The sequence below is a fragment of the Myiozetetes cayanensis genome, unplaced genomic scaffold (assembly GCF_022539395.1).
Source record: "Myiozetetes cayanensis isolate MyiCay16 unplaced genomic scaffold, myiCay2020 scf17, whole genome shotgun sequence".
In the NCBI taxonomy this organism is placed as follows: domain Eukaryota; kingdom Metazoa; phylum Chordata; class Aves; order Passeriformes; family Tyrannidae; genus Myiozetetes; species Myiozetetes cayanensis.
In genome coordinates, this window is record NW_026087378.1 from 6,860,433 (window position 1) to 6,883,606 (window position 23,174).

Below are 23,174 nucleotides of genomic sequence, written 5' to 3' on the forward strand. Positions count from 1 at the left end.
ATACCCAAATCCTCTTACCTTCCATTCTTCCTGTGCTCAACTTCACTCCCAAATTCTCTACCTTCTCTCCCCCAGTGACACAGGGGGACAGGGAATGGGGGCTGTGGTCAGTTTATCACACACTCCTTCCTCCTCAGGGAGGACTCCTCACACTCCTCCTCCCCTGCTCCAGGGTGGGTCCTTCTCATGGGAGACAGTTCTCCATGAACTCCAACATGAATCCTTCCTGCCATTCTCCATAGACTGCTCCAGCATGGGTCCCTCCATAGTTCAGGAGGGTTCAGGAACAGGCTACTCCAGTCTGGGTCACCCATGGGGTCACAACTCCTTGCCAGCAAACCTGCTCCAGTGTGGGCTCCTTTCTCCGTGGGGCCACAGGTCCTGCCAGGACCCTGCTCCAGCATGTGCTTCCCATGGAGTCACAGCTTCCTTTGGGCATCCCCTGCCTCCAATATGGGGCCCTCCAGGGGCTGCAGGGGGATCTCTGTACCCTCAGGGACCTCCATGGGCTGCAGGGGCACGGCTGCCTCACCAGGGTCTGCACCACGGGCTGCAGGGGAATCTCTGCTCTGGCACCTGAAGCACCTCCTACCCCTCCTTCTCCAGCACCCTGGGTGTCTGCAAGGTTGTTCCTCTCACATATTCTCACTCCTTTCTCCTGGCAGCCAGTTGTGCAGCTTCCCATCCCCCTTCTTAACTCTGTTATCCCAGAGGTGCCACCCCTTGGAGCCGGTCTGTCGGACATGGGAGAAGCTTCCAGCAGCTTCTCACAGAAACCACCCCTGTAGCACCCCCCCTGCCACACAAAGCCAATGCATTAATATATTGTGGGAGACTTATTAAAGGAATAAAGAGAGGCATATATTTTTGTTGACAGAAGAAATATATTGTTTATTCCTCTGGAGTCTCATGTTGCTCATATTGCTGCTGTGTCTTATTGCCTGTCACCGAGCTGTGCTGTGTGGGCGGAAATGTCAGACTCTGTATTGGCTCTGCAAGAAAATCTGTGTGTTACTCTGATTTCTCATACTCAGTTGGGTTTGCTTTAATGTTGTCCCTACAGAATGTTCACTTTTGCTGGCAACTTTAGGCATCTCTTTTTTCCATGAAGAATCCTGCTACGTAAATTTACTCCTGGTCGTTTGTTTGTTTGTTTGTGGAAGAGGGATTTTGCAAACAGGTATTTTCAAACTGAAATGGGCCACACTGGCCTTAGGTAGTCACAGGGCTGGTTCAGTTTCGTGGAGGAGATGGAAGTTACTGGATGTAAAAGGGAGGCTTTGAGAGTTTCAGGATCTCCGTGCACACCTCCCTCCACCACACTGCTGAAATTCTCAGAGGGTGCCACTGACACATGTTGCTTACAATGTGCTTTTACCCTGAAAAGTTGTAAGGTAAAAGCAGCACCTGCCCATCTCTTGCAGGTTCTTGCTGCTGGTACTCAGAACTAAAAGCCTTTTAGCAGAAAAGTGGCTCCAAGTGCCAGTGCTCAAGTGCTGGCCCTGTTGAGCTGCTTTCTCTGGGTTACGTGGAACATCTCCAGCAGAGTTAAGCTCTGTTCAGTTATCAGCAGATTTGCAGCTACATGAAAGGTATTTTACAGTGGTAACAATGCACAAGAGGGAAGGGGATTCACCTCATTGCCCCTTAGCTTTGTTACTCTGAAGAGTGTTCAAGTATAACCAACAAAAGTTAATATATTAACTCTGTGAGCTTATCAGTGTGTCCAGTGGAGTAGGGATGTGAAGCAAGCAGGTAACCTTATTTACAGCCTTATTTTTCACTGTGTAACCACAGTTTCCATAGGTTTGCACAAGTGATTCTGGAGATTTCACATCAGTGTGTTTGTGAAGTGTTGCTCAAGATCTCAAGTCAAAGGATCTGCTGTGGTGCCACTAGTGCAATATTTTGGCTAAGCGGGATATTCATTGCCAGTGTTGGTGTGGATGAAAATGATTTGGTTTTCAGATCACAGATGCATTTGCAAGCTATGAAGGATGTCAGTTTGTTTTTCAACAGAGCACTCATTTGGTGATTACCAGATAAAGGTGGACAACCACAATGCAATTTTTATGGAGTTGCAATGCACAGATAACGATAGATCTGCGAATCTCTTTGGATGGTCAAATCACTTAAGATGATTAATCTGTAATATATTGAAACTTTGGGAAAGAGTTGCTGCAGTTGTGCTGTCTAGCTTGGATCTGGGAAGTCGACAATGTCTGGGATGAGACTGGGCTTCTGGCATCATTTGCAGAGTATGTGCTTTTGGATTTTCTTACAGCTTCCACATTTTGAAGGCCCTAATGATCACTCTGAGCCAAACCATCACAGTGGCATTCATCTCTGTGCAGAGCAGGAGAACAGGACTTTGCAGGGTATGTAACTTGTTGTGTATCTGCACAGATCCTGGCCCAGATGGGCATGGATGGTTGATTTCTGGTGTTACTACAATATTAGAACATTATATTGTAGTAATTTAATCAGTAATTTTTAGTGAAGGGGTTTTTAATGTGATTCCTCAGACCTACAGGGCACAAACCCTACACTTTCCCATATCTGTGGGATGCAACCTACCACCTTTCTTTGTAGGCCTCTAGACCTGCTCTAGTCTGCAGCAACCTGGAAATGTAGTTTCAGTGGCAATTTTGTTGAGTCTTGAGCTGAACACACCTCTAATGGATCAGATCTGCAGGAATTCGTGCTACTGAACTGTAGAAATCTTTCCTGAATGTGAACTCCCAAAAACTAATGACATGATTGATTTTTTTCAGATGATTCTGAGAACATAAAAAAGTTGCCTGACAAAAATTTATAGTGTTCCAAGAAAAAGCTGTTCAAGGTTGAGTTTTATATATGGCAGAGCCTTATTCTTAATCCTAGAAAAACTCTCTTTGATGAAATTTACTGTAGAGGTTTGGTCTTAAGCAGAAATGTGGCCGAGAAAATTCCAACCCATTAAATTCCAAGCATTAAAAACTAGCATAACTATTGGAAACAGGACCTTTAATGGACCATGTCAGGCGATGTTAGTAGCAAGTCATTTTAGCTGCCTCTCAGCTCTTCCCTCTGCACTGTGAGCAAGCTCTACCACTGCATTCAGCAGTTCCCCTTGCTCTGCCAAAATATGGCTTTAAATGAGTTTTCTCAAGTCAGTTCTAAAAGGCTTTATTACGGAAACAGTTCACGCCTTAAAGGAGTATATTTAGGTCTTGTGAGACATGCCAAGCTGCAAGCTCTGGAGGCAAATTCTATATTTATAAACAAATCAGGCTAAAGTCATCCCAAAGTATCCTCTGTCTCCAAGTGAAGTGTTCAGCCTCACATCACAGGGGCTGATAGTTGGGGTGATGCTGGTGATGCTGGTGGTGGGACTGTGATTCTCATGGTGATGTGAGACCAGTCTGGCTGCTGGAAACTGGAGGGGAGTCCAGTACAAAGCTGAGCAGGGTTGGGGTCTTGGTCCTGTCCTGCTATTCCAGCATTTGAGAATCACAGAAGCATTAAGGCTGGAAAAGACTGTCAAAATCATTGAGTCTAAGCAGTAACCCAGCACTGCCAGTTCCACTGCTAAACCTTAAGTGCCACATCGACATGTTTTTTGAACGCTTCCAGGGATGATGACTCCACCACTGGCCTGGGCAGCCTGTTCCAATGCCTTGCTGTGAAGAAATTCTTCCTAATATCCAATCTGAAGCTCCCCTGGTGCAACTTGAGGGTTTCTTCTTGTCCTGTCTCTTGTTGCCTGGGAGAAGAGACTGATCCCCATGTGGCTCCAACATCTTTTCAGGTGTTTGAGTGGGCACAAGGGAGAGAGACTGATCTGTGAGTGGGCACTTGGGAGCTGTGACTGAGGGCCATGAAGTTCATGAGGGGATTGGGGAACCTTCTCTACAGGGACATGGGGCTGTCCAGCCTGGAGAAAAGAAGGTTGTGTGGAGACCTCACAGCCCCTTCCAGGATCTGAAGGGGCCGACAAGGAAGCTGGAGAAGGACCCTTCATCAGAAACTGGAGTGACAGGACAAGCAGGAATGGGTTCAAAGTGAAAGAGGGGAAATTTAGGTTAGATATAGGTAAGAAATTCTTCTCTGTGAGGGTGGTGAGCCCCTGGCACAGGTTGCCCAGAGAAGCTGTGGCTGCCCCATCCCTGGAAGTGTTCGAGGCCAGGTTGGATGGGGCTTAGAGCAGCCTAGTCTAGTGGAAGATGTCCCTGCCCATGGCGGGGGGGTGGAACTGGATAGGCTTTAATGTCCCTTCCATTCCAAACCATTCTGGGATTCTGTGACATCGAGTGACGCCCCAGCGAAGCACATGGTGGCCGATGTCACCGGGGGCCAAAGGGAGGCAACGGGGGTCCTGCCTCCCTGCAGCCGCCCGGGATCATCTCCACCCTCAGTGCTCTCTGTGCCCAATGTCTGTGCCCGGGCAGCGCTGTGAAAGCGTCCCAGTTCCCACGGTCCCTGTCCATCCTTTGTGCCATCGGGACGCGGCCCTTCCCTCACGTCCCCCCCGCTCCCCGGGGCAGCCGCGGCCCCTCGCGCGGCCTGCAGGGGGCGCCCCACGCGCGGCGCGCGGCGGTGCCGCCAGGGGGCGCGCGGTGCCGCGGCGGGCGGTGCGGGCGGCGCGGGCTGAGGGGGGGGAGCCGCCGCCCCGCCCGCCCTCAGTCGCTGCCGGAGCCGCACCGAGCGCAGGGCGCAGCGCTGTCCCTTCAGCACCGCTCCCCCCGCGGGATCGCCGCACGGGAACCGGCCCCGCCGCCGCCTCTCGCCGCCTGCTTTGCAGTAAGTAGTGCCCGCGGAACCCCCGCCCCGACCCCCAGCCCCGCCGCCCCTTGGGGGAGCCGGGAGGGGGGACCCCCGAGTGCCCCGGGGTGTGCAGGGGAGGGGCTCGGTACCCTCATAGAGGCTGCAAAAACTCTGTGTGTTTGTGTGTGCGTGTGATCAGAACGACCCCTAGGGTCAGTGGGAGATGGCTCCCCGTCCCTGTGTGCCAGTCTTCCCGTGTCCCCTGTTCCTGTGTCCCTGTGCACGTCCGTGGCAGTGGTGGAGCTTGGTGGCACTCCTGGCAGTGCTGGTGACATTCCTGCTGGTGCTGGTGACATTCCCAGCGGTGCTGGTGGCTCTCCCGGTGTTGTGGGGTCCGCCGTGTCTGTGCTGACATCTCAGGGGGCTCAAGGAGCGTGTCTGGGATGTCCGTGTAAGGCAGGTGTGTCGGTGAAGTGAAGTCCTATTCCCTGGAACCCAGGGACCGACGCACCACCCCAAAGCGAGCAGGGAAAGGCAGGAATCCCTCCTTCCCGCTGCCCCCGTGACATTGATCACCCTCCTGGTTTTAGGTCTGGAAAGCAAGGTCCAAGGATGGTGAAGCTGGGGAGTAATTTGAACGACAAAAACAACAAACAACCATCCAACGAAGATGGTTTTCAGACAGTTCCTTTGATCACACCTTTGGAAGTAAATCACCTGCAGTTCCCGGCTCCGGAAAAGGTAAAGCAGAATCAGATGGTGCTCCTGCATGGTTGTGCACACGTATGTGCCCCGTGGTTTTCACTGGGCTCTGGTGATAGGAACTGTGGCATATTTTATTCAATAAATAAAAAGGGGCTATCTTTCATAGTGCATTACCCGTTTTAACATGGCAAATAAGCACCCAGCTATCCCCCAGCTCCTTTCCTCTTCAAACCTTCCCTCTCCTCCCAAATATTCTTAAATACAACTGGAAAAAGCTTGGTGTGTTTCTCTTGCAAGTGCTGGAGAAACTGAGGAGCAATTTACAATGTGTTATTATCAGTAAGATTAATGGCCTGCATTGAGAGTAAGTAATGTGATAACTCTTCTGAAATAAGCAGCTGTTTTAATTATCTCAATGAAGCTCCGTTTTCTTGTCCGTGGCTTTGCAAAGCTTATTTGGGCACTGAGGATGCTGATTTCTCTGAGGAGAGTGGCTGAGTTCCTGGGGAGCAGCAGCCCAGGGGTTTGTTTGGCCCTGGCCAGGGGACACGGTTGTCCCCTGCCCTCTCAACTCTCTCACACCTGAATGCAGTGCTGAGATTCCAGGAATGTGTGCTGGCGATTGGCTGTGGAATGTGGTTGGGATTTTTTGGATGCAGCATGTGCTGGGAAATCTTTTGTCTCTGTTGGTGCAGGGATGATGCACATCAATATAACCTGGTGAGGACATGATGAGACTGTAAAAATCCATATGCCCCAACAGTCCTTACCAAAACAAAGCCTGTCTGCAATGTAGTTCCCAGATACCACAGAGGTGGAGCCAACTCACCCCAAAGTACAGACAGAATGATTAGATCTCACAGGATAATGGAATAACAGCAAAATTAACATTGATGATTATTGAACATATATCCTGTTTCTACGATGGTACAAAATGAATTTTCCCTAAATAACATTAGGAGAACATGATGATGGATGTGATAAACCTGCCTAGGTAGACAAACTGTGTTTATTTTATGATAGAGCTGAGTCAACTACATTGACATCCTGGGAACCAGAGCTGTGCCAGACAAAGGAGATGGTTTCATTCTCCATGTGCCTCATGATGATCAAGTGCACCTTTGCTGCATCCAGGGGAGTTACATTTCCAAAACTGTTGTGAATGAGAGGCTAAACCAGCCCTTACCTATGACTGATAAGTAAGATTAAGCAAAATAATTCGGGCAAAGCAGTATGCTTTGTCATAAATGTCTGAAAACCTGAGAGGAAACTATAGGTGTGTAAAAGTAGCTCCTTTGATGCCACTACAAATGGCTCACTGAGATCAGCCAGTGTCACACGATGTGAAATTTAAATGACTCGTGGATCAGCTGAGACATGGATTACCCAACAAGAATTCTTTCAGCCTGATAAAGTGGTAATGAGTGTTCTCACGACCACCATCTTCCAATTGCCTGTTTCTGAACAAACACTGGAGTGTATTGGTCTGCTGTGATTCCTTGCTGATTTTTCTGTTTAAACATGCGTACATCAATAATTCACATGTTGTTAGGTTACATTAACTTCATTAGCATACATTACTGTCAATGCATCTACTGACATCCATATTTTTCTTTGCTGGAAGAGTGGGATGTATCTCCAGGCGTGCTGAGCGTGATTCAGAACTCATTAGAGTCAGAGGTATTGATTTCTGCAGGCTGTGGTTCAGCTCCTGTGTGCAGCAGGCCTGGAGTTAACGGGCTGGAGATCCCTTCAGTAGGAGGAGAGGTTATTTATGATAAAAGCAAAATAATTCGCAAGCTGTTTCCTTTGCTCTCTGTAGAACAGGTTGTGTTGAGGTGAGTTCACTCCAGGGCAGAGGGGCTGTTTAAAGACCTGCTAATAAGGAGCTGAGCCTCAGGTGAAAAGCTTGGGCAGAGGTTAAGCGAGAGGGGGAAATTGCAGCTTTGTACTTAGGAAAGCAAAGCTGCTGCTGAATTCAGTCAGGCTGTGAGTCTGAGGAGGAGTCGACATGGATTTCAAATATTTCAGGGTGTATTCTTGCTTGGCAGTCAGGAGGTAAGGTTAAAAAAACTACCTGAAATTGACCTTTTTTCTGTCTATTCCTGAAACCTGACAGCAATTGATTTTTAGCCTGGGAGAGTGAGAGCATTTGGCGAGGTGTTTTCTGTGCCTCCTGCATGGGGTGCTGCAGGAGTGACCAGAGCTAAACCAGCCCTGGTATTGGGGTCTGTGGGCGACAGCTCAGCGGGGATTTAAAAGCTCGCAGGTTTTCTGCAATGCAAACCCAATCCTGCTGACAGCAACCACAGGGAGGCAATGCTGCCGGCCAGCTCCTGCCTCGGCACTCAACAAAGAGCTGGGCATTGTCCTGGCATTCTCCTGTGAGTGAAACCTAAAAACCCCTAGCCCTGCTAAATATTCCCCTTTCTGAGCTTCTCTTCACCCTTAGAGGGGATCTTCTTTTATGAAACTGTGAGCTCTTGACCTGGATCTAACCTTGGGGCCGGGGCAATCCGGGGTGCATCAAAACCAGGGCAAGGAGGTTTGTGGCTCTGTCCTTGCTTTGGCTTCAGTCTGTCTGGTAAAGGAGGAGTAGTAACAGCTTCAGATAATGATTCAAGAGTGTACAAGATCTGTGCTGAGCAACCCACCTCCTGTTACTGCCAGTGTGCAATAATGCCTTCACCTGCTGTGTATTTGCCAGCTCTGTTCATTTATAGGCTTTTCTTTTCTCAGTTGAGTTTTAGACAGCCTATATGCAGGTTGAAGAACATCAAACCTGTGATTTGTCAGATCCTTAAAGCACCCCACAAAGCCTATGGCATTTATAGACTGAAAGTTGTTGTTTAAGGACTTTAAATACCTCATTTTCCTTCATTTTAAGGATATTTCTGTAACTTGAGTGACTCTCAGGATTAATCTCTGTAGGTGTTTCACCACAGCTTTCGTGATCTCTTTCAAAGTGTTTTCTATGTCTGGTTCCCCTCTCAGAAAAAGGATAGGGAGAAAGAATAAAAATAATGAGACTTTTGCTTATGTGATATAATCCCTGAAGCCCATCTGTTTTCAGATAGTTCCTTGATTCTAAGAAGTGGGGGGTGAGAGGGCAAAACTCTTTCTTAAAGGTGTGCTTAAATTTACTCTCTTGTCCTTTTGGAGGTACTTTCCTAACAGGCTTGTTTCTCAAAGCACTGTGAGCTTAGCAGCTCCCTCTGACTTCATCCTTGATGCTGCTGGAAAAATGCAGGCAGGAATTCATGGGGATTTAATTTGGGAATCTTTTGTTTTTAAATTAAGGGCCACTGGACTATTTCTTTTTCCACCAAAGGAGGATGTGCTGTTCTTCCTGCAGCATCAGCATTCTCATCCTTCTGTCAGCAGTTGTGTGGCTGCGAGGGGAGAAATGTACCCAGGATTGTAATTTCCCCCCTAGGGTGCTAAACCTGCTGTGTATTTATATTTATTGACTATCTTCAATCATTTTCCTTGTCCCCTGTTCTCTTGCTTGGGCAGAAGGAAGAGACAGGTGCTCTTAAATCATTTTTGCACTGCCTTTTTGCTGAAATCCATCCATGTAACACCAGTAATAGCCCCATCACCAGTGACAAGCCCTTGACCAGGCTTTTTTATGTATCTGAATTTCATTCTTCTGATTCAAAAAGCAAAAAAAAAAAAAAAAAGAAGCCTTTTATCTTTTAGGACCAAAGGGGGAAAGGCGAGCTGTTGCCTTGTTTTCTGACAAAGTGCTTCAGCTGTAATTGTGTCTCTGCAATGATAATGCTAAAAGATGTGCAGCTTTTCAGGGACCATTCTGTTCACTGAAATTTTAAATGAGACCAACAACTGGGAACCCCTTGGTCTCTGGGCTCACTTCAGTGTAATCCAGCAGGAAATGCCTCAGTTCTGGCAGAAAAATCCTAATTTTGCATAACACAAAAGTGCATGAAAGCTATTGTCAGGGCTGGAAAAAACATCCGGCATCTCTTTTGTGGTGAAGGCTGCAGAAGGCTTATCATGTGGTCCATTGTTCTTTATTTTGAATGCATCAGGAGGTTCGAGAATTAATTTCTCTAGTGGCAAATTCCTGCCTTCCAACCCAACAAAGAAAAAAAATAGATGTAACTGCTCTCTTCAAATGCCTTTCCTGCCCTGTGCTCCTGCCCCTTGGCTGAGGCCACGCGTTTACACAGAGCAATCAAGAGTTCCTGAAAATCAAGGGGTCCCTTGTGTTCACAGCCTGTCCCTGTTGGTTTAACAGAAAATAATGTTTGGTCCTGGCCAGCTGAGCAGGAATAATTAATAGTAGCTGGATGAGTGCTCTTGTACCTCGGGGACTGCTTGGAGCTGTGTCCTGAAACACTGATGTCAGCCTGCCCTCTGTGAAGCCCGGCCAGCCTGAAGGCACACGTGGTCTGGGCAGCGTGGAGCTCCTTTTGGAGCGTGTGGGGCTGTTTTCAGGGTGTGTGGAGCTCGTTTTGGGGAGCTGCTGCACGTGGTGGGGCCAGGGGCAGCTCAGCCTTCCCCTCCAATGTCTGGGAGGGCTTCAGATATAGGCGGGGACAGGCGGCTGTGCTCCTGTTCCATCTGCTGGTGAGGCTGGAGGGATGGGGCAGGGATACTAATGTGGCAGGTGGAGGAAGGAGGAGTGAGAGGGAGGAGGAGGAGGTTGCAAATGGAAAGAAAGCATGAATAAAAGAAAGGAAGGGAATAAAAAGACAGCGTTGCAAATATGAAGGAACAGCTAGGCTGTCTTGCTTTTCCCCACCCTTTCCTTTCTCCACTTGGGATACTCTACCTAATCCCCACAAATACCAAAGTCTGAGCCTTCCTCTCCTGTGACATTGTCCCCCTCCTACACTGTGCAAATCCATTTGTCCTCTAAATGTGTGTTTGAACATAAACACCACCTCTTCTCGTTAAGCTGTAATAAGTATTTGCAGCATCGCACTCTCTGGCAGAGCAGCATTTCTGGGGGAACCTTTCTGATGTTGTTTGCGTGTTTTGGACAGCCCTGCTTGTGATTCTTGGCAGTTCACGCTCCTCTCTTTTGGATATCACTGCTGCTGTTCTGGCTTTCCCCTCACACACCAACCCCTCCGCTCGCAGGTGATCCAGGGCTGTGCCACGATCCAGGCACTTGCTCACAGGCACCTGGGGCAGCATCCAGAGGCCTCCTGTGCATCCAGATAAGGTGTTGCTGCTGCACAGCTTCACTTTGAACATCCCAGGATTTGTGTAGCCTGTGCAGAAATCTCCCTCCTTAACTGCACTGCCATCAGTGTCTGAATGAGGGGCTTTAAAGCTGCCTGGTTTTGTGAGCTCCATTGCCTCTCTTAAACCCAGTTATGTCTGCACTGCAATTCCTGGAGCTGCATTCTGCACAAACAGCAGGAATGGACACAGGGAAGGTGTGTGAGGGTCTGGAGGATTGGCTGAGGCTGCTGCAGTCTATTCTTTCCTCTTACATGAAAGCCAATTGCTTAGGGTGGAAGCGTTTCAGCAAGACTGTGAAGTGAACCCCACATACCAGTTACTGACTGGTCTGGAAAGGAGAACTGGGCAGCAGCCTTGCCTGGTGTAAATCAGTGCAGTTTAGAGGAAATCAGTGGAGCTCTGCTAATTTACCCCGGCCCATTTGCCCTCACTACAGTTGAGAGATTGATTCTTTTGTCTGCTTTGCTAAACCTTCTCCTGGATGAACCTACTGAAATCAATTTTTGTCACCCCTTCCCAGCCTCCTGTGGGTTTCTGCTGGTTATAGTCACCTAGGGATTTGCAGGGAGACTTAGCTGGATAAATTCCAAGCTCCTTTTGTGCTTGGAGCTGTGCCTTTCCCTTCTCAGCTACCTTCAGCTCCCAGCGCAGCCTTTGCATTCTGTGCTGCCTTTCACTGGTGATGCCAGGGCTGATTACATTTGCTGTCTTTGTCCTTTTGTGATGTTCCTTATGCCTGGAATACCCTCCTGGCGCTGATTCAGGAGACCACTTTTTTCCTACCAGCCTCTGTGAAACTCATTTCTAGCACAACACCCATTAGATGAGGGGTAAAAAAAGCAGAGTACTGACCCTGGCTTTCTCCATTGACTATGGATTTGATCCAAGGGATCTTTTTCTTAAATTTTCCTCCTTTTTTTTTTTTTTTTTTTTTGCCTTTTGCTGATTGATATTTCAGGCATGTCGTGTATTCAGATAGTGACTGGGATGCTATGGGCACTACCATTACCTACATCCCAAATGCTAATTTTAACACTAACCTTTAGGAAATCTGCCTGCTGACATGTGTCTATCCTATAGATTTGGAAGTGTAGCTGTCTATCCCATGAGAAGGGACACAACCATAATCATTTGAGAAAGTTTTTAAAGACCTAATTCTCTACAAATCTGGGAATTTGCAGGATGATGATTGCCAGGGAGTCTGAGAATATTGGTTTGTTCACCTTTTCCAGTGTGTCCTGTTTCTAGCAGTAGCCAGGGCAACAGTCAGAAGGAGGTACAGGAGATGCTACATGGAGCTGCTCATGCCTAGCAATGTTTCATCCTAAGCCTGCAAAGAAAAGGATTGTTTAAAGCTCTGAAACATGATTTTTCCATCTCTTTTCCTATATTCCTTTACTGCTAAGTATTTTAACTCAGCAGTATTGCGTACATCTCGTTTGCTCTTTGAAGCTGGCTCTGTGTGAGGATTAGGGCTTGCAGGTCACTGGAGAATTCTGTGTGAGCAGGTGGTGAATTTTGGCTGTTCCTTGGCTTGGATCACAAAGGGAGAGAACTTTCCTCAGTCACAGTGGGTTTAGTGCCAGACTGGAGGTCATGTTTTGCTGTCACCGGACACCTGGGCAGGTGCTGCACGGGGGGGGACACTCAGGCTGAGGTCCTGCTCAGCCACTGATGCTCAGTTGGGTAACAAAGGCAAAGGAAACCATGACATTGGTGCCAGTGAGAAGTTTATATTTTTCCTTCTCTCTCTGCAAGGAATGAAGAAAGCTGTGGAAAGGAATGAAGCTGAGTCTCATTTTCATTTAAAAGAGAGCCTGACTAATCCACATGGAATCTGTTTGGGAGTGTTACAACCATTTTGTGGGACTACAAAGTCCAGCTCTGAACTCAGAAGAAACCTTTCTCCTTGGTAGCAGAAACACATTTTGTTTATCTCTTCTGTCAATCCGACAGCCACTCTGAGTGAGAGACTCTTCATTATTAATAATCTCAGGAAGTAGTATTTTAAATTTTTATGGCTTGTGCTTTGCAGCACCTGAACCACAATATATTACATGCACCGTGGCAGTGAAGTGGGAATTACAGCAGGGCAACATGTCCTTTTCCAAATGAATAATTTAAAGTTTTCACAATGCCTGTTATGTTAAATATTATTACTCATTTCTTCAGGGAAAACCATAGAGCTCAAACGCAAATATAAAGTGGCAATAAATGATGTTACATTTAGCCAGTTGGAGACAAGACCCAGAATTCATATCAGTTCATTTTCTGAAACACTTACTTCATCCCTTTGCAGGAAAATCCTTTTTAAGGTTCCATGCTTAATGCGATATTTTTCCATTTGTCACATTTCACGTCTACTCTACTCCTTCCTCCTCAAAGCAAATGCTTTTAATATAACCCACTTGGTTAGAGGTTTGCTTTCTTTTTCCTTTCAGCATCCCAAATCTCTAGATTTCCCAGCACTCTCCTACTGTTTACCTTCTCAAGGTTGTCAGTGATGGATTTCCTGCTGGTGTAGGCAGACTCTCATCTGTTGTTTCTCACCTCAGCACACCTATAATTTTCCAAAGCATCACTACAGAGAGGATGCCTGGTCCTGCATTCATTAAAGCCAAGGAAAGGTTTCCTATTGATTCCAGTCATGGCACTAGCATTAAGCCTGGAATAATAAGTGCATTTAGGTTTAGGACTCAATAAATGTATTAGCAAACAGTATCATTACAAGCATCTTGCTTGTGTGGAGCAGCGTGATGGATATGGCTTGTGGTCCTGTTGTGTTGGGGTTTTATAACTTTCACAGGCCATTCCCTACAGACTGCTTTGAGCTCTTCCAGAAGAGTGAGGGATTGGAATGAGGAACCAGAAGATGCAAGAAAAGGAATAGAAAATCAAAACCTTTCCAGATATGGGGAGTGTTACTCCATCTGCTGACCTAGGATGGCTGAGAAGGACAATTCTGCAGAGAGCTGCCATTTTGCCACAGAGCACTTGACTTCCTTCCCACCCCAGTCACACTTTGCTAGCCCTTAATCCCAAGAAATGTTATATTTGTATGGAAAATCTGCTGGAGCTACTGTTGTCAGTCATTACTGAAAGCCTGAGAAAGACGGTGCACTGTAAGTAGCAGCGACCTGTGGTCTAAACTCCTGACTCTGCCACCACATGCTGGTGTGACTCAGCACATTATTGAGGTTCTTCTTTTGTCCTTTTTTCCCTCCTCCTCCATCAGTAGTGTGGGATCCTGGGGTCATGCTGGTGTGCACAGTGCCTTGGGCACTTGACTAAGGATTCCCCAGGATCCCCAGCCATCAGCGCTGGAACTGGCCGTGGGAGGGTGCCTGAAGCCAGCTGAAGCTCTGATCGGCCAAAGCACTTAAATGCACACTTAACTTTAAATATCCGGCTAATCCTGCTGATGTTAATAGGACTACTTGTGTGCTTAAGTGCTTTGCTGAATTGGTAATTAATTAGTTCGAATACCAGATAAACCTGGTTAAGGAGGAAGCTTCAAAGGACTGCAGTGTGGAGTCCTGTCATTAGATGTGTCTTTTTGGTGGTCCATGGAAGCCCTTTTCTCTCTTGTGTTCTTACAGTCACTCAGCAAACTCCATCTCGGAGGTAGCTTTCAAAGAACAGTTTTATATCAGATGTAAAATGAAGAAAATCCCAGGTAATTTATTTGTGTCCCCTTTATTGCAGCTGCCATAAACAGCACAGTCTCTGCAACCTAAAGGTAGAGGATTTCTGGGAAATAGTGTGAAAACTTTTAAGAACAGGTCAGAGCAGCAAGTTAATTTGCAGGGAGATCCCCTGAGCTATGTTCACCTGGGCTCTGTCCCCAGTACAGACTGTGAAGCACTACAGAAGGGCTGGACTGAGCTGGCAGGGAGGCTGCTCTCTTTGGTGGACAGTCACAACACAGCAAGTGGGGCACAGTTACGAGCTGGTGCTGAATCAGGGCCTAGAGAACAAAACACAAAGGCTGACAGGTGTCCAAAAAGGGTTTTTATCCAGCAATCGCAAAGGCTCGGACAGTTCAAAGAGCTGTTGGGTCTGCTCTTGCTTTTTCATCTTAATTTGCAGGTTGCTTTAAAAAAAACCCCAACAATAAATTAAATAAATAATAATAAAATAATAATAATACAATAATTCTCTGCTCCAATAAGCTCACGGTTAGGGATGCCAGCCTAGGCCAGCCAGACCCTTCTCACCAGGAGGACTGAGTTAAGACAAGCCTGGTGGAGCCAGCAGCAGGAGCTGAGAGCTCGAGGAGACAAGTGCAGAGAGGTGCTTCTGCAGTGGGAGCGGAGAAGGGGCTAATTGTCTTTTTTGTGAGTATTCTTGAGATTACTTGACCATTTAAGCACTGGTTGGATTCAGTTTATTGTCAGTAGTTAGGATGCCGGAGCACAGCCAAGCTGCTGCCAGTTCTGGAAGTTGCCCGCTTACAGCAGCTCATTTCCAGCAGTGACAGATCCCCGGGAAGGGAACAAGGAGATGAGCATTTCTTTCACTTCAGTTTGCTTTGAATTGCAGCCTACACAGGAGCCCAGTGTTATACTCACTTCCACTGGTTTCAATCCAGAGTGACTGCCCAAATCAGCAACACTGCAGAACCCACAAGGAGGGGGAATGGGGATCAGTGTGTTTGCTGTGGCTTGTAATAAACGCCGGGAGCTCTCCCAGGAAGCCTGTCGTGGTGTGAGATGAATGTACCTTGTTTGCATGGAAACAGTGGGATCCTGGGCTGGGATGGAACTGCTCGGGGGCAGCCGGTGATGAATGAACGCTGATCATTGCGCCCACTGTGGAGTCAGGGGGGTTTTATTACTCCACATTCAACGGCAATTTGGGTAGCATTTCTGGAACTTTACTGCCAGGAATTTTTTTCTCACTGACAAAATGGAAAGAAAAGGTGAAAAAGGAGTGATGGCAGAGAACAGTGAAGGGGGGGAAAGCAGATCTTTCCCAATGGAAAATGAAAACAGATCAACCAACAAAAATAGTAAAAAACCCAGTAATGCTAAAATACAGAAAACTTACTTTATAAGATTATTATTCCTTTTCTAAATTTGCACTTTTAACTTTGCAAGAGTTTGCTCAGGGTGATTTATTTATGCTACAGGGGACTGAGCAAGAGGTAGCTCTGTTCTTCTAAATGTACACCCCATGCCCTCAGCAAAATTGCATTTTTATCATTACTGCCACAATATTGAATGCTTCCCCCCCACTGCAGGTTTTCAGTTTTCTCTTTGACCTTTGTCGTTTGATTTCTGTACTCTCCTTTAAAGAGGAGACCTCACCGACTGCCCTGTCTTTCTTCTGCTGAGTAATTCCCCCGGGTGTCTGACGAAGATACTTCTGGAGAGCAGACTTTTAGCTTTTGCAATACCAAAAAGCATTTAGCAAATGTACTTCTTACCTCTTCTGCTAAAGCTCTTTGATACCTCTGTGAATTTCTCTGAAAAACTCTAAACCAGCAGGATGACTCTGGCTCTGTGCACACTCATTTCACTGCTGGCACAGTCAGCAAATTGTGTTTCAAGTAGCTTCTGATCTGGCTGGGGACTGAGCTTGGTTATTTATTCACAGACATGATAGAATTGCTACTGGACCTGAATCTGATGCCTTGTGAAGGGCTGTGTGGGCTTATTTTCAGTCTCATGCTGTATCCCTGCAGACAGCATAATTCAGGCTTTCCTGTTTAGAGCATATTGGTTGAATGTAACAACAGTGGAAAAAATACCCATAAGAAAACTGGTGTTGATGGCAGAGAATGGAAGAAAATTAATTGTATGTAGAAACAAGTAAGGTTTTAATCTGATTTCTTTCTTTTATTCTGGCTTCGTGGTCCTTCATTAAGACCCAGTGTTAGAGTTTGTGAGAAAGCCCTCATGTAAATTTAAAAATTATGTCTGCAGCTAAGATTTATACCAAGCAGGAAGCATGAATTTCGGGGAGCTGGATATTGTTTGAAAACAGAATGACCGCAATTTCTAAACACTGGTTGGCAGGTGTTGTTGGCTGCGACTCTGTAATTTTCTGTACTGGGTTTACAAAAGGTCAGCAAGAAGACTGGAAGGCTGGCCAGCTGCATGAGTCCTGAGTGCACTGGCCTCCTTTTGAGGGAGAAAATGAGGTTATTGCATGTTTGAAACTTGGAGCTGACCTGAGCCAGATGGTCTTGGTTGGAGAGTGAGCTTTGCTTTATTTTGGGCACAGTGTGCTGGACGTAGTGGGCAAAATGGGGGTTGATTCAGTAATAGGTTCAGAGAAGTGCTAGGATTCATCCCAAATCTGTCAAATCGAGCTTGTCCCCATTTGTCATTTCCCATCATCTGTGTTGTGCCATCTGAAACCCTGAGCTCCAAAATGCTGATATAAATGTATTTGAGTGGCTTTTTGTCCCCTTTTCTTCCCAAGTCTTAATATTGCAAATGCCACTGTAATAAATACTGTTGAGAGGGATTCACTGAAGGATGTAAATATTCATCAGTCTTTAATGATTTGCATTTGAATCCAGAAAATTGGCTTATGACTCCTCACTGGTTTTCTGTCACTCTGATTTTCACATGCATTAAGTGCAGGAGGATTAAATACCTGGGGTTCTCTTTGGTCCAAAGCAGACTTTGCTGTCTTCATTTGGAAATAAATCCTTGATTAGCTGGGAACTCAACCTTGTGCATCACTTAATCCCTTTCAGTCCTTCACAGAGTTTTTGTTTCTAAGTAATGGCTTTAGGATCACTCTTGTCACTCTCATCTGGACCAGCCACCATGCCTGGAGTATTTAATTTTCACCAGCTGCACGTCCTGCAGCTCAGAAGGGGGGGGACCAAAAAGTGGAAGTGTTGGCCCTGGAATCGAGAGCCACAATGTTCTTTCCATCCTTTTTGAACCTCCCCAAACCTTCCAAACCACACCAAAATGGTGGGATGCTTTGTGGACCTTGTCCTGGGTTGGGAATCCTGTGCAGGGGCTCAGCAGGAGTGTCTTCTCCAGGGATGAGCTCCAGGTCTTGGTGAGTGCTGAAGATGAGCCTGTTTTAACTTCTTTTGCATTTCCCAGCTGCAGTGAGACCATGTGGATCTGCTGGAATGCTCTCCAGACACTCTTTAGCTGCACAGACTCATGGATGGGTGGTCTTTCAAGATTCTCCTGCATAATGGGTTGGATACACTCACTCCTCTGAAGGGCTGTTTCTGAGTACAGCCCTGACTCTCATCCCCTCTGGGAGCAGTTGGAATTAGCTGTTACCTTCACTGTGTTTGCAGTGGGTGCATTTCACCAAAAATATTTAGGGTCATTCTAGATCACAGTTAAATTCAGTGTAGATTGACAATGCAACATAGATAATTTGACCAAACCTTTTAAAAAGCCATTTACAATTTCTCCATTGGCATAAACCACCTTGTTTTTATAAGATTAGTAGGACCTGGATTAATCAGCAACTGACACAGATCTTCAGGGGAAAACCCAAGGTGATAATATCAGATTAATATTGATAATCTGGAGCCTGAATGAATGAGACATCAAATGACCTAAATTTTAATTGGCTTCAGTGGAGCTTGATAGGTCGGAGCTTTTAATTAGTGAAGCTCTTCTTTAGGATGGGCTGTTACTATGCCTGTTGAACACAATATAAAAATTAAATGCCTAGTCCTAAACAAAAGTGGGTGTCAAACATTTTGCTGTCAGCTATTTTAAGACTCAGTGTGATAAGCTCACTGTCCTAGTTCTGTGTATCTGCCTGACTATTTATCTGTCGCTCTTATTCCTGAGGCTGTGATGAGTTTGTGTTAATTTATGGTGCTTGTGTAAGTCCAGGGGATGGTTTATATGGAAAAGCTTAGATAACAAATCCAAAATGTTTTGTTCTGTGGGCAGAAACCTTAAAAATGTTGATATTTTCCAGGTAATTGTGAAAACAAGAACAGAGTATCAGCCTGACCAGAAGAACAAAGGAAAACTCAGAGTGCCCAAAATTGCTGAATTCACAGTCAGTTTCACTGATGGTGTAACAGAAAGACTAAAGGTAAGAACTGGTTATTCTGCTGCCTTCTGATGCAAATGCCATTCATTGTAAAACAACTGAATCAAAGTGACAGTAAAGACATAACAGATTTAACACTTCACTCATCACCAGGGTCAAAGAGAGGTTTATCTGCATGAGTATAAAGCTTTTTTTTTAGGATGGGAATGAAAATACCTTCTTAACTACATCTAAAGTGGGAAATGCTTTTCTTTCCTGGGAAAAATTATGAAAATATTTTCCAGTCCAAACTAAAACAAGTTTGAATCTTCTTTCTCCTCAAGCTTTTGTGTTTAGAAAGAATAAAAAAAATCCCAGTGAATGTTGATTGAAACAGTTTGTTTACCTTTTAATTACAACCCTCTTCACATTTAAAATGTTATTATTAGAGATTTAAAGCCACTTGAGACTGGATAGAAGAAGAGATATTAGAGAAGTATCCAAGCATAACCTGTCCTGTAAGCAATTTTGGTTCACAGGAATTGGAATTTTCTGATGGAAAATGTTTCCTTGAGAGGTTTTCAACAGGCTCTACTCAAACGTGGAAAGAAACTCATGAATTATTGAGTGCCCTTAGTTCCTGTTGACTGCAGCATATTAGAATGGCTCAGTTCCTCCTAAAATTAGACTCCAAGTGTGTAGCTGCCAGTATTATTTCATTGGAAGACCTGGTGCTTTTCCTAAATCCAGGAGCATGGCAGTGATAAAAATGTGAGACCTAATTTTACATTTTCAAAGTCAGAGGAAAGATCAGTGATTTGAGTAGAAAACATAGAAAGTAGGCAATGCCTGGTTATAGTCCTGCTCCTTGGAAAGCTCGGATTGGGCTTAGAAATTTTGGTGAAAGGGTGTAATTCTCAATAATTAACAGGAATTGACTCAAGGCACTGAATAGTCTTTCATTGGCCAAATTGTTCTTAGTTGCAAGAAATAAAGAAGTTTATTATAATTATTTTCTAGTAATTTAGAAGAAAACCATCACTTTTAAAATCGCAATGTGAAACAGGAAAAATTGTTCCCATTCATCCTTGATAAGATTCAAGATAAGGTTTGTTCAGCATATTACAATGAGAAATGCTAAGCTGCTTTCTCCTGAAACAGAACTGTACCATTTCTGTTTTTTCCAGAAATTCACTTACATATCTTTCACAAGGACGATTCTTTTGCTTTTATCCAGCATACTTAAAACCATAATTTATTCTTTAAAAGTGTGTGAATAAATGTTTATACGTTCTTGGTTTCTTTTTTTTTTAGTGGCTGTCACATGTTTTGATTTAAATTTATTTACCAGGGGCTTACATGCTGTTGATTTTGACTGAATTCTTCACTGATCTTATTGTGTGTGTACTATCAATTTACCAGCAGTGGTAACTCTCCGTTGGTGTCACTAGTAAAGGGAACAGTGAATTAACCACAGTTAAATCCCAGTCTTGGAAACCACAGCAGCAGTTTTCCAGTGTGAGCAACACACAAATCAAAACCAGACACAATGTGCCTGAGAAACAACAGTAGAGTCTCCTGGAAATGATCTGTTGGTTTGGGAGCTCCAGTAAATGGCATTGTTGATGTTGTAAGTAGTGGTGCCTCACTGGGTGTTTAAAACTCAGCCCTGCAGCCCTGTTATTTAAAGAAAGCAATCAAGAACATCTCATCCTTAACTGAGTTAATATATAGCTCATCCCCTGCTGTGGATAAATCTCAGTTCTTCTACTTCTTCTATAGACTATCTTATTTTTCCTATTCTTGAAATGCCCAACTTGCTGTTGTGTTCAGACCTCTCCTTTCGTGTATTTTTCCCTCTCCCCTTCCTGTTTTGGGTGCAGATCTCCCACTGCTCTCTCCCGGAGGCTCCAGCTGGGAGCGCAGCCCTGGCAGAGGTGTGAGCTGCCTCCCCATCCCTGCACACTGGGAGCTGCCAGTGGGAGCTGGGCCTCTTCCTCTGCAGCCTGGCAGCATAACAGTTTCATTTTTAAGCTATTTCCTTTCCCTGAAGTCCATATGATTTTCATTCTCTGCTCTTCAATGTCAACTTATTAATCAGTCAGCCTCCCGTCTAATACTGGATAAGACTATAAGCCTCTCCCTGCCTGCTTTTCATAAGGCTTCCATGTATCCCATTAAGTTTGTAGTATTATTTCCTGACAAAAATGAGCTGGGAGAATAGGTAATATTTATTACCTTTTGTATTTTTTTTTTTTTTATTGAACCACATTTTTGTACCAATGCATATTGTTAGTGAAGTTATTAGAAAATCCTGCCCTCTGGTTATAAGCTGGCCTGTTAGCTGGTACTGATGAAATGATTTTACGTGTGCTTTTTGTAAGAGGGAATCGTAGTAAATACTTTTATGATCTCAGTTTGGCTACATTTTTTAAAAGCTTTAAAAAAGAAGATATAGCTGTGATGATCAAACTTTCTTTTTTTGGCTGGTTGCTTTGTATAGGCTTCTAAGTGTGTGGTGTGTTGGAAATACCATCCACAACGTCTTGCTAACACACTGAGGAAAATTATGAGCTGGGCTGTTGGTGTCTGTACACTGACAGCAGCAGAGAAATCATCCCATTCATTTCTGCAAGAGAGAGGATTTCACAGAATTTCGCAGAATCACTGAGGGTGGAAAAGACCTCCAAGATCATTGAGTCCAACCTGCTGACCGATCCCAATCTTGTCAGCCAGCCCAGAGCACTGGGTGCCACGTCCAGCCGTTTCTTGGACACCCTCAGGGATGGGGACTCCACCACCACCCTGGGCAACCCCTTCCAATGCCTGACAACCCTTTCCATGAAGAAATTCTTCCTGATGTCCAACATGAACCTCCCCTGGCCCAGTGTGAGGCTGTTTCCTCCTGTCCTCTCACTGGTAGCCCAAGACCAAGTAGAAAATGCTGGAGGGAAAGGCCAACAGTCCATCCAAGTGTAGATGAAGTATAAATGGTCCACTGGTTTGGTACATTCCAAATATGTGAGATCTATGTGGGAAATGATGGCCCCAAGGCTGACAGAGCTCAAGGAGTGTTTGGACAACACTCTCAGGGACAGGGTGGGATTGTTGGGGTGTCCTGTGCAGGGCCAGGAGTTGGACTAAATGATCCTTGTGGGTCACTTCCAACTCAGGAGATTCTGTGATTCTATGATATAGAAGAACAGAATATCTGGGGGAAATTTTGAGACCATGTGAACATGGCAGCAAAATCCACAGATACCCTTTTATTCTTCCTTTTGGGTATCTTTTATTGAAGAGACTAATGAATTATTAGACAACTTTCTCACATGAACAAGCCAAAGCCAAAATTTAAGCTTATGCATGCATATTTTTCAACCATCCAGAATAGCACAGATCTGAGCTCTTTAATTATCATAAAGATGAGACTGTCCCTAGGCAACGGTTCTTATTCCACACTAGCTCTTCCAGGAATTTGAGATAGCTCCTGCATCTTGTCACATCCCCTAATAGATGAGATTATGATTCTCTATAGCTCAGCACACAGTGTCCTGAAATTTTGACCAATTAGGCTGATTCTTCAGCTGGATGAGTCACCCCATCCATACTTTATAACAAGTGTTTAAATAGTTGTGTGTAGATGGGTTACAAGAAACTGATGTTAAAATAGCATTATGGTTGAGCCATCCATACATAAAAGAAATTTCTTTTGTTGTTTTACTTCTCCACAGAGAAGCAAAGACAACAATTTTCTAAGCTGACTGGCAGTGATTTATAGACCTTGCCTTCTCCAGAGTGTTTATACCTTTAGAGTGTGTTCCTCTCAGAAGTTTTTGAACTGCAGTGATCTTTGCAGTCACGCTGTATACCGAGGCTTCCCAGTCTGAAGGGGAATGGTGCCTGGTGTTTGCCTTTCATTCTACTTGCTTTGAAGGCAGCTCATGTTCCTATTCTTTGCCATCCAGTGATGACACCGAGGTGCTTTAGAGAAGGTCTGCAAATGTGATGACTCTCTCTATGATTCCTTTGTGGGATGACAGGTCTAACCCTTTGCATCTGAGGTAGGGCTTACTGCTTCTTTTCACCAGTGATATCCTATTTTACAGCTTATAAGAACAGCCTCTCATATGTGAGTATCGTCATTCCTATGAGTTTCTGCCCTTATTTCTTTCTCTCAGTACTGAAAAGAGATCAAATGCTCCTTTGCTTTTCAAGCCGATTATCCATCAAATGGAGTTGTGTTACTTCTGGAGAAGAGGATTTCCAGGGACTCCTTTTCTCTTCCAGCCAGACTGGATAATACAGAAATCATCCAGAAGCATTTTATTTATTCAAATAGCACCAGAAGAGGTACTGGAGTGGTCTTTCAGTGTAGACTTAAGGAGTGTTGGGTTAACATGAATAACTGCTGGTCCATTACTTGCTTTACACAAATTGGTCTCTTTATTGCACATGCAACCAGTCTGAGCCCTTTATCACTAAATGCCACAGAGCTATTCATTGTTTTCAGGCAGACAATGATTTAATGA

The 23,174-nt window shown here is 45.1% G+C and overlaps 1 protein-coding gene and 1 long non-coding RNA gene across 2 annotated transcripts in view; one reads left to right on the forward strand and one right to left on the reverse strand.

Annotated features, from left to right (window-relative positions):
• LOC126638554 (uncharacterized) overlaps nt 1-23,174 on the reverse strand; it is a 1,011,613-nt gene that overhangs the window by 926,391 nt on the left and 62,048 nt on the right. The window lies entirely within an intron of this gene.
• The window catches only part of NSG2 (neuronal vesicle trafficking associated 2), a 34,688-nt gene continuing 16,144 nt past the window's right edge, over nt 4,631-23,174 (forward strand). The window contains exons 1-3 of the mRNA XM_050312517.1: nt 4,631-4,782; nt 5,337-5,487; nt 18,589-18,708. Of these exons, the coding sequence (XP_050168474.1) occupies nt 5,359-5,487; nt 18,589-18,708 (249 nt within the window). The 5' untranslated portion in view covers nt 4,631-4,782; nt 5,337-5,358. The remainder of the gene's footprint in view (nt 4,783-5,336; nt 5,488-18,588; nt 18,709-23,174) is intronic.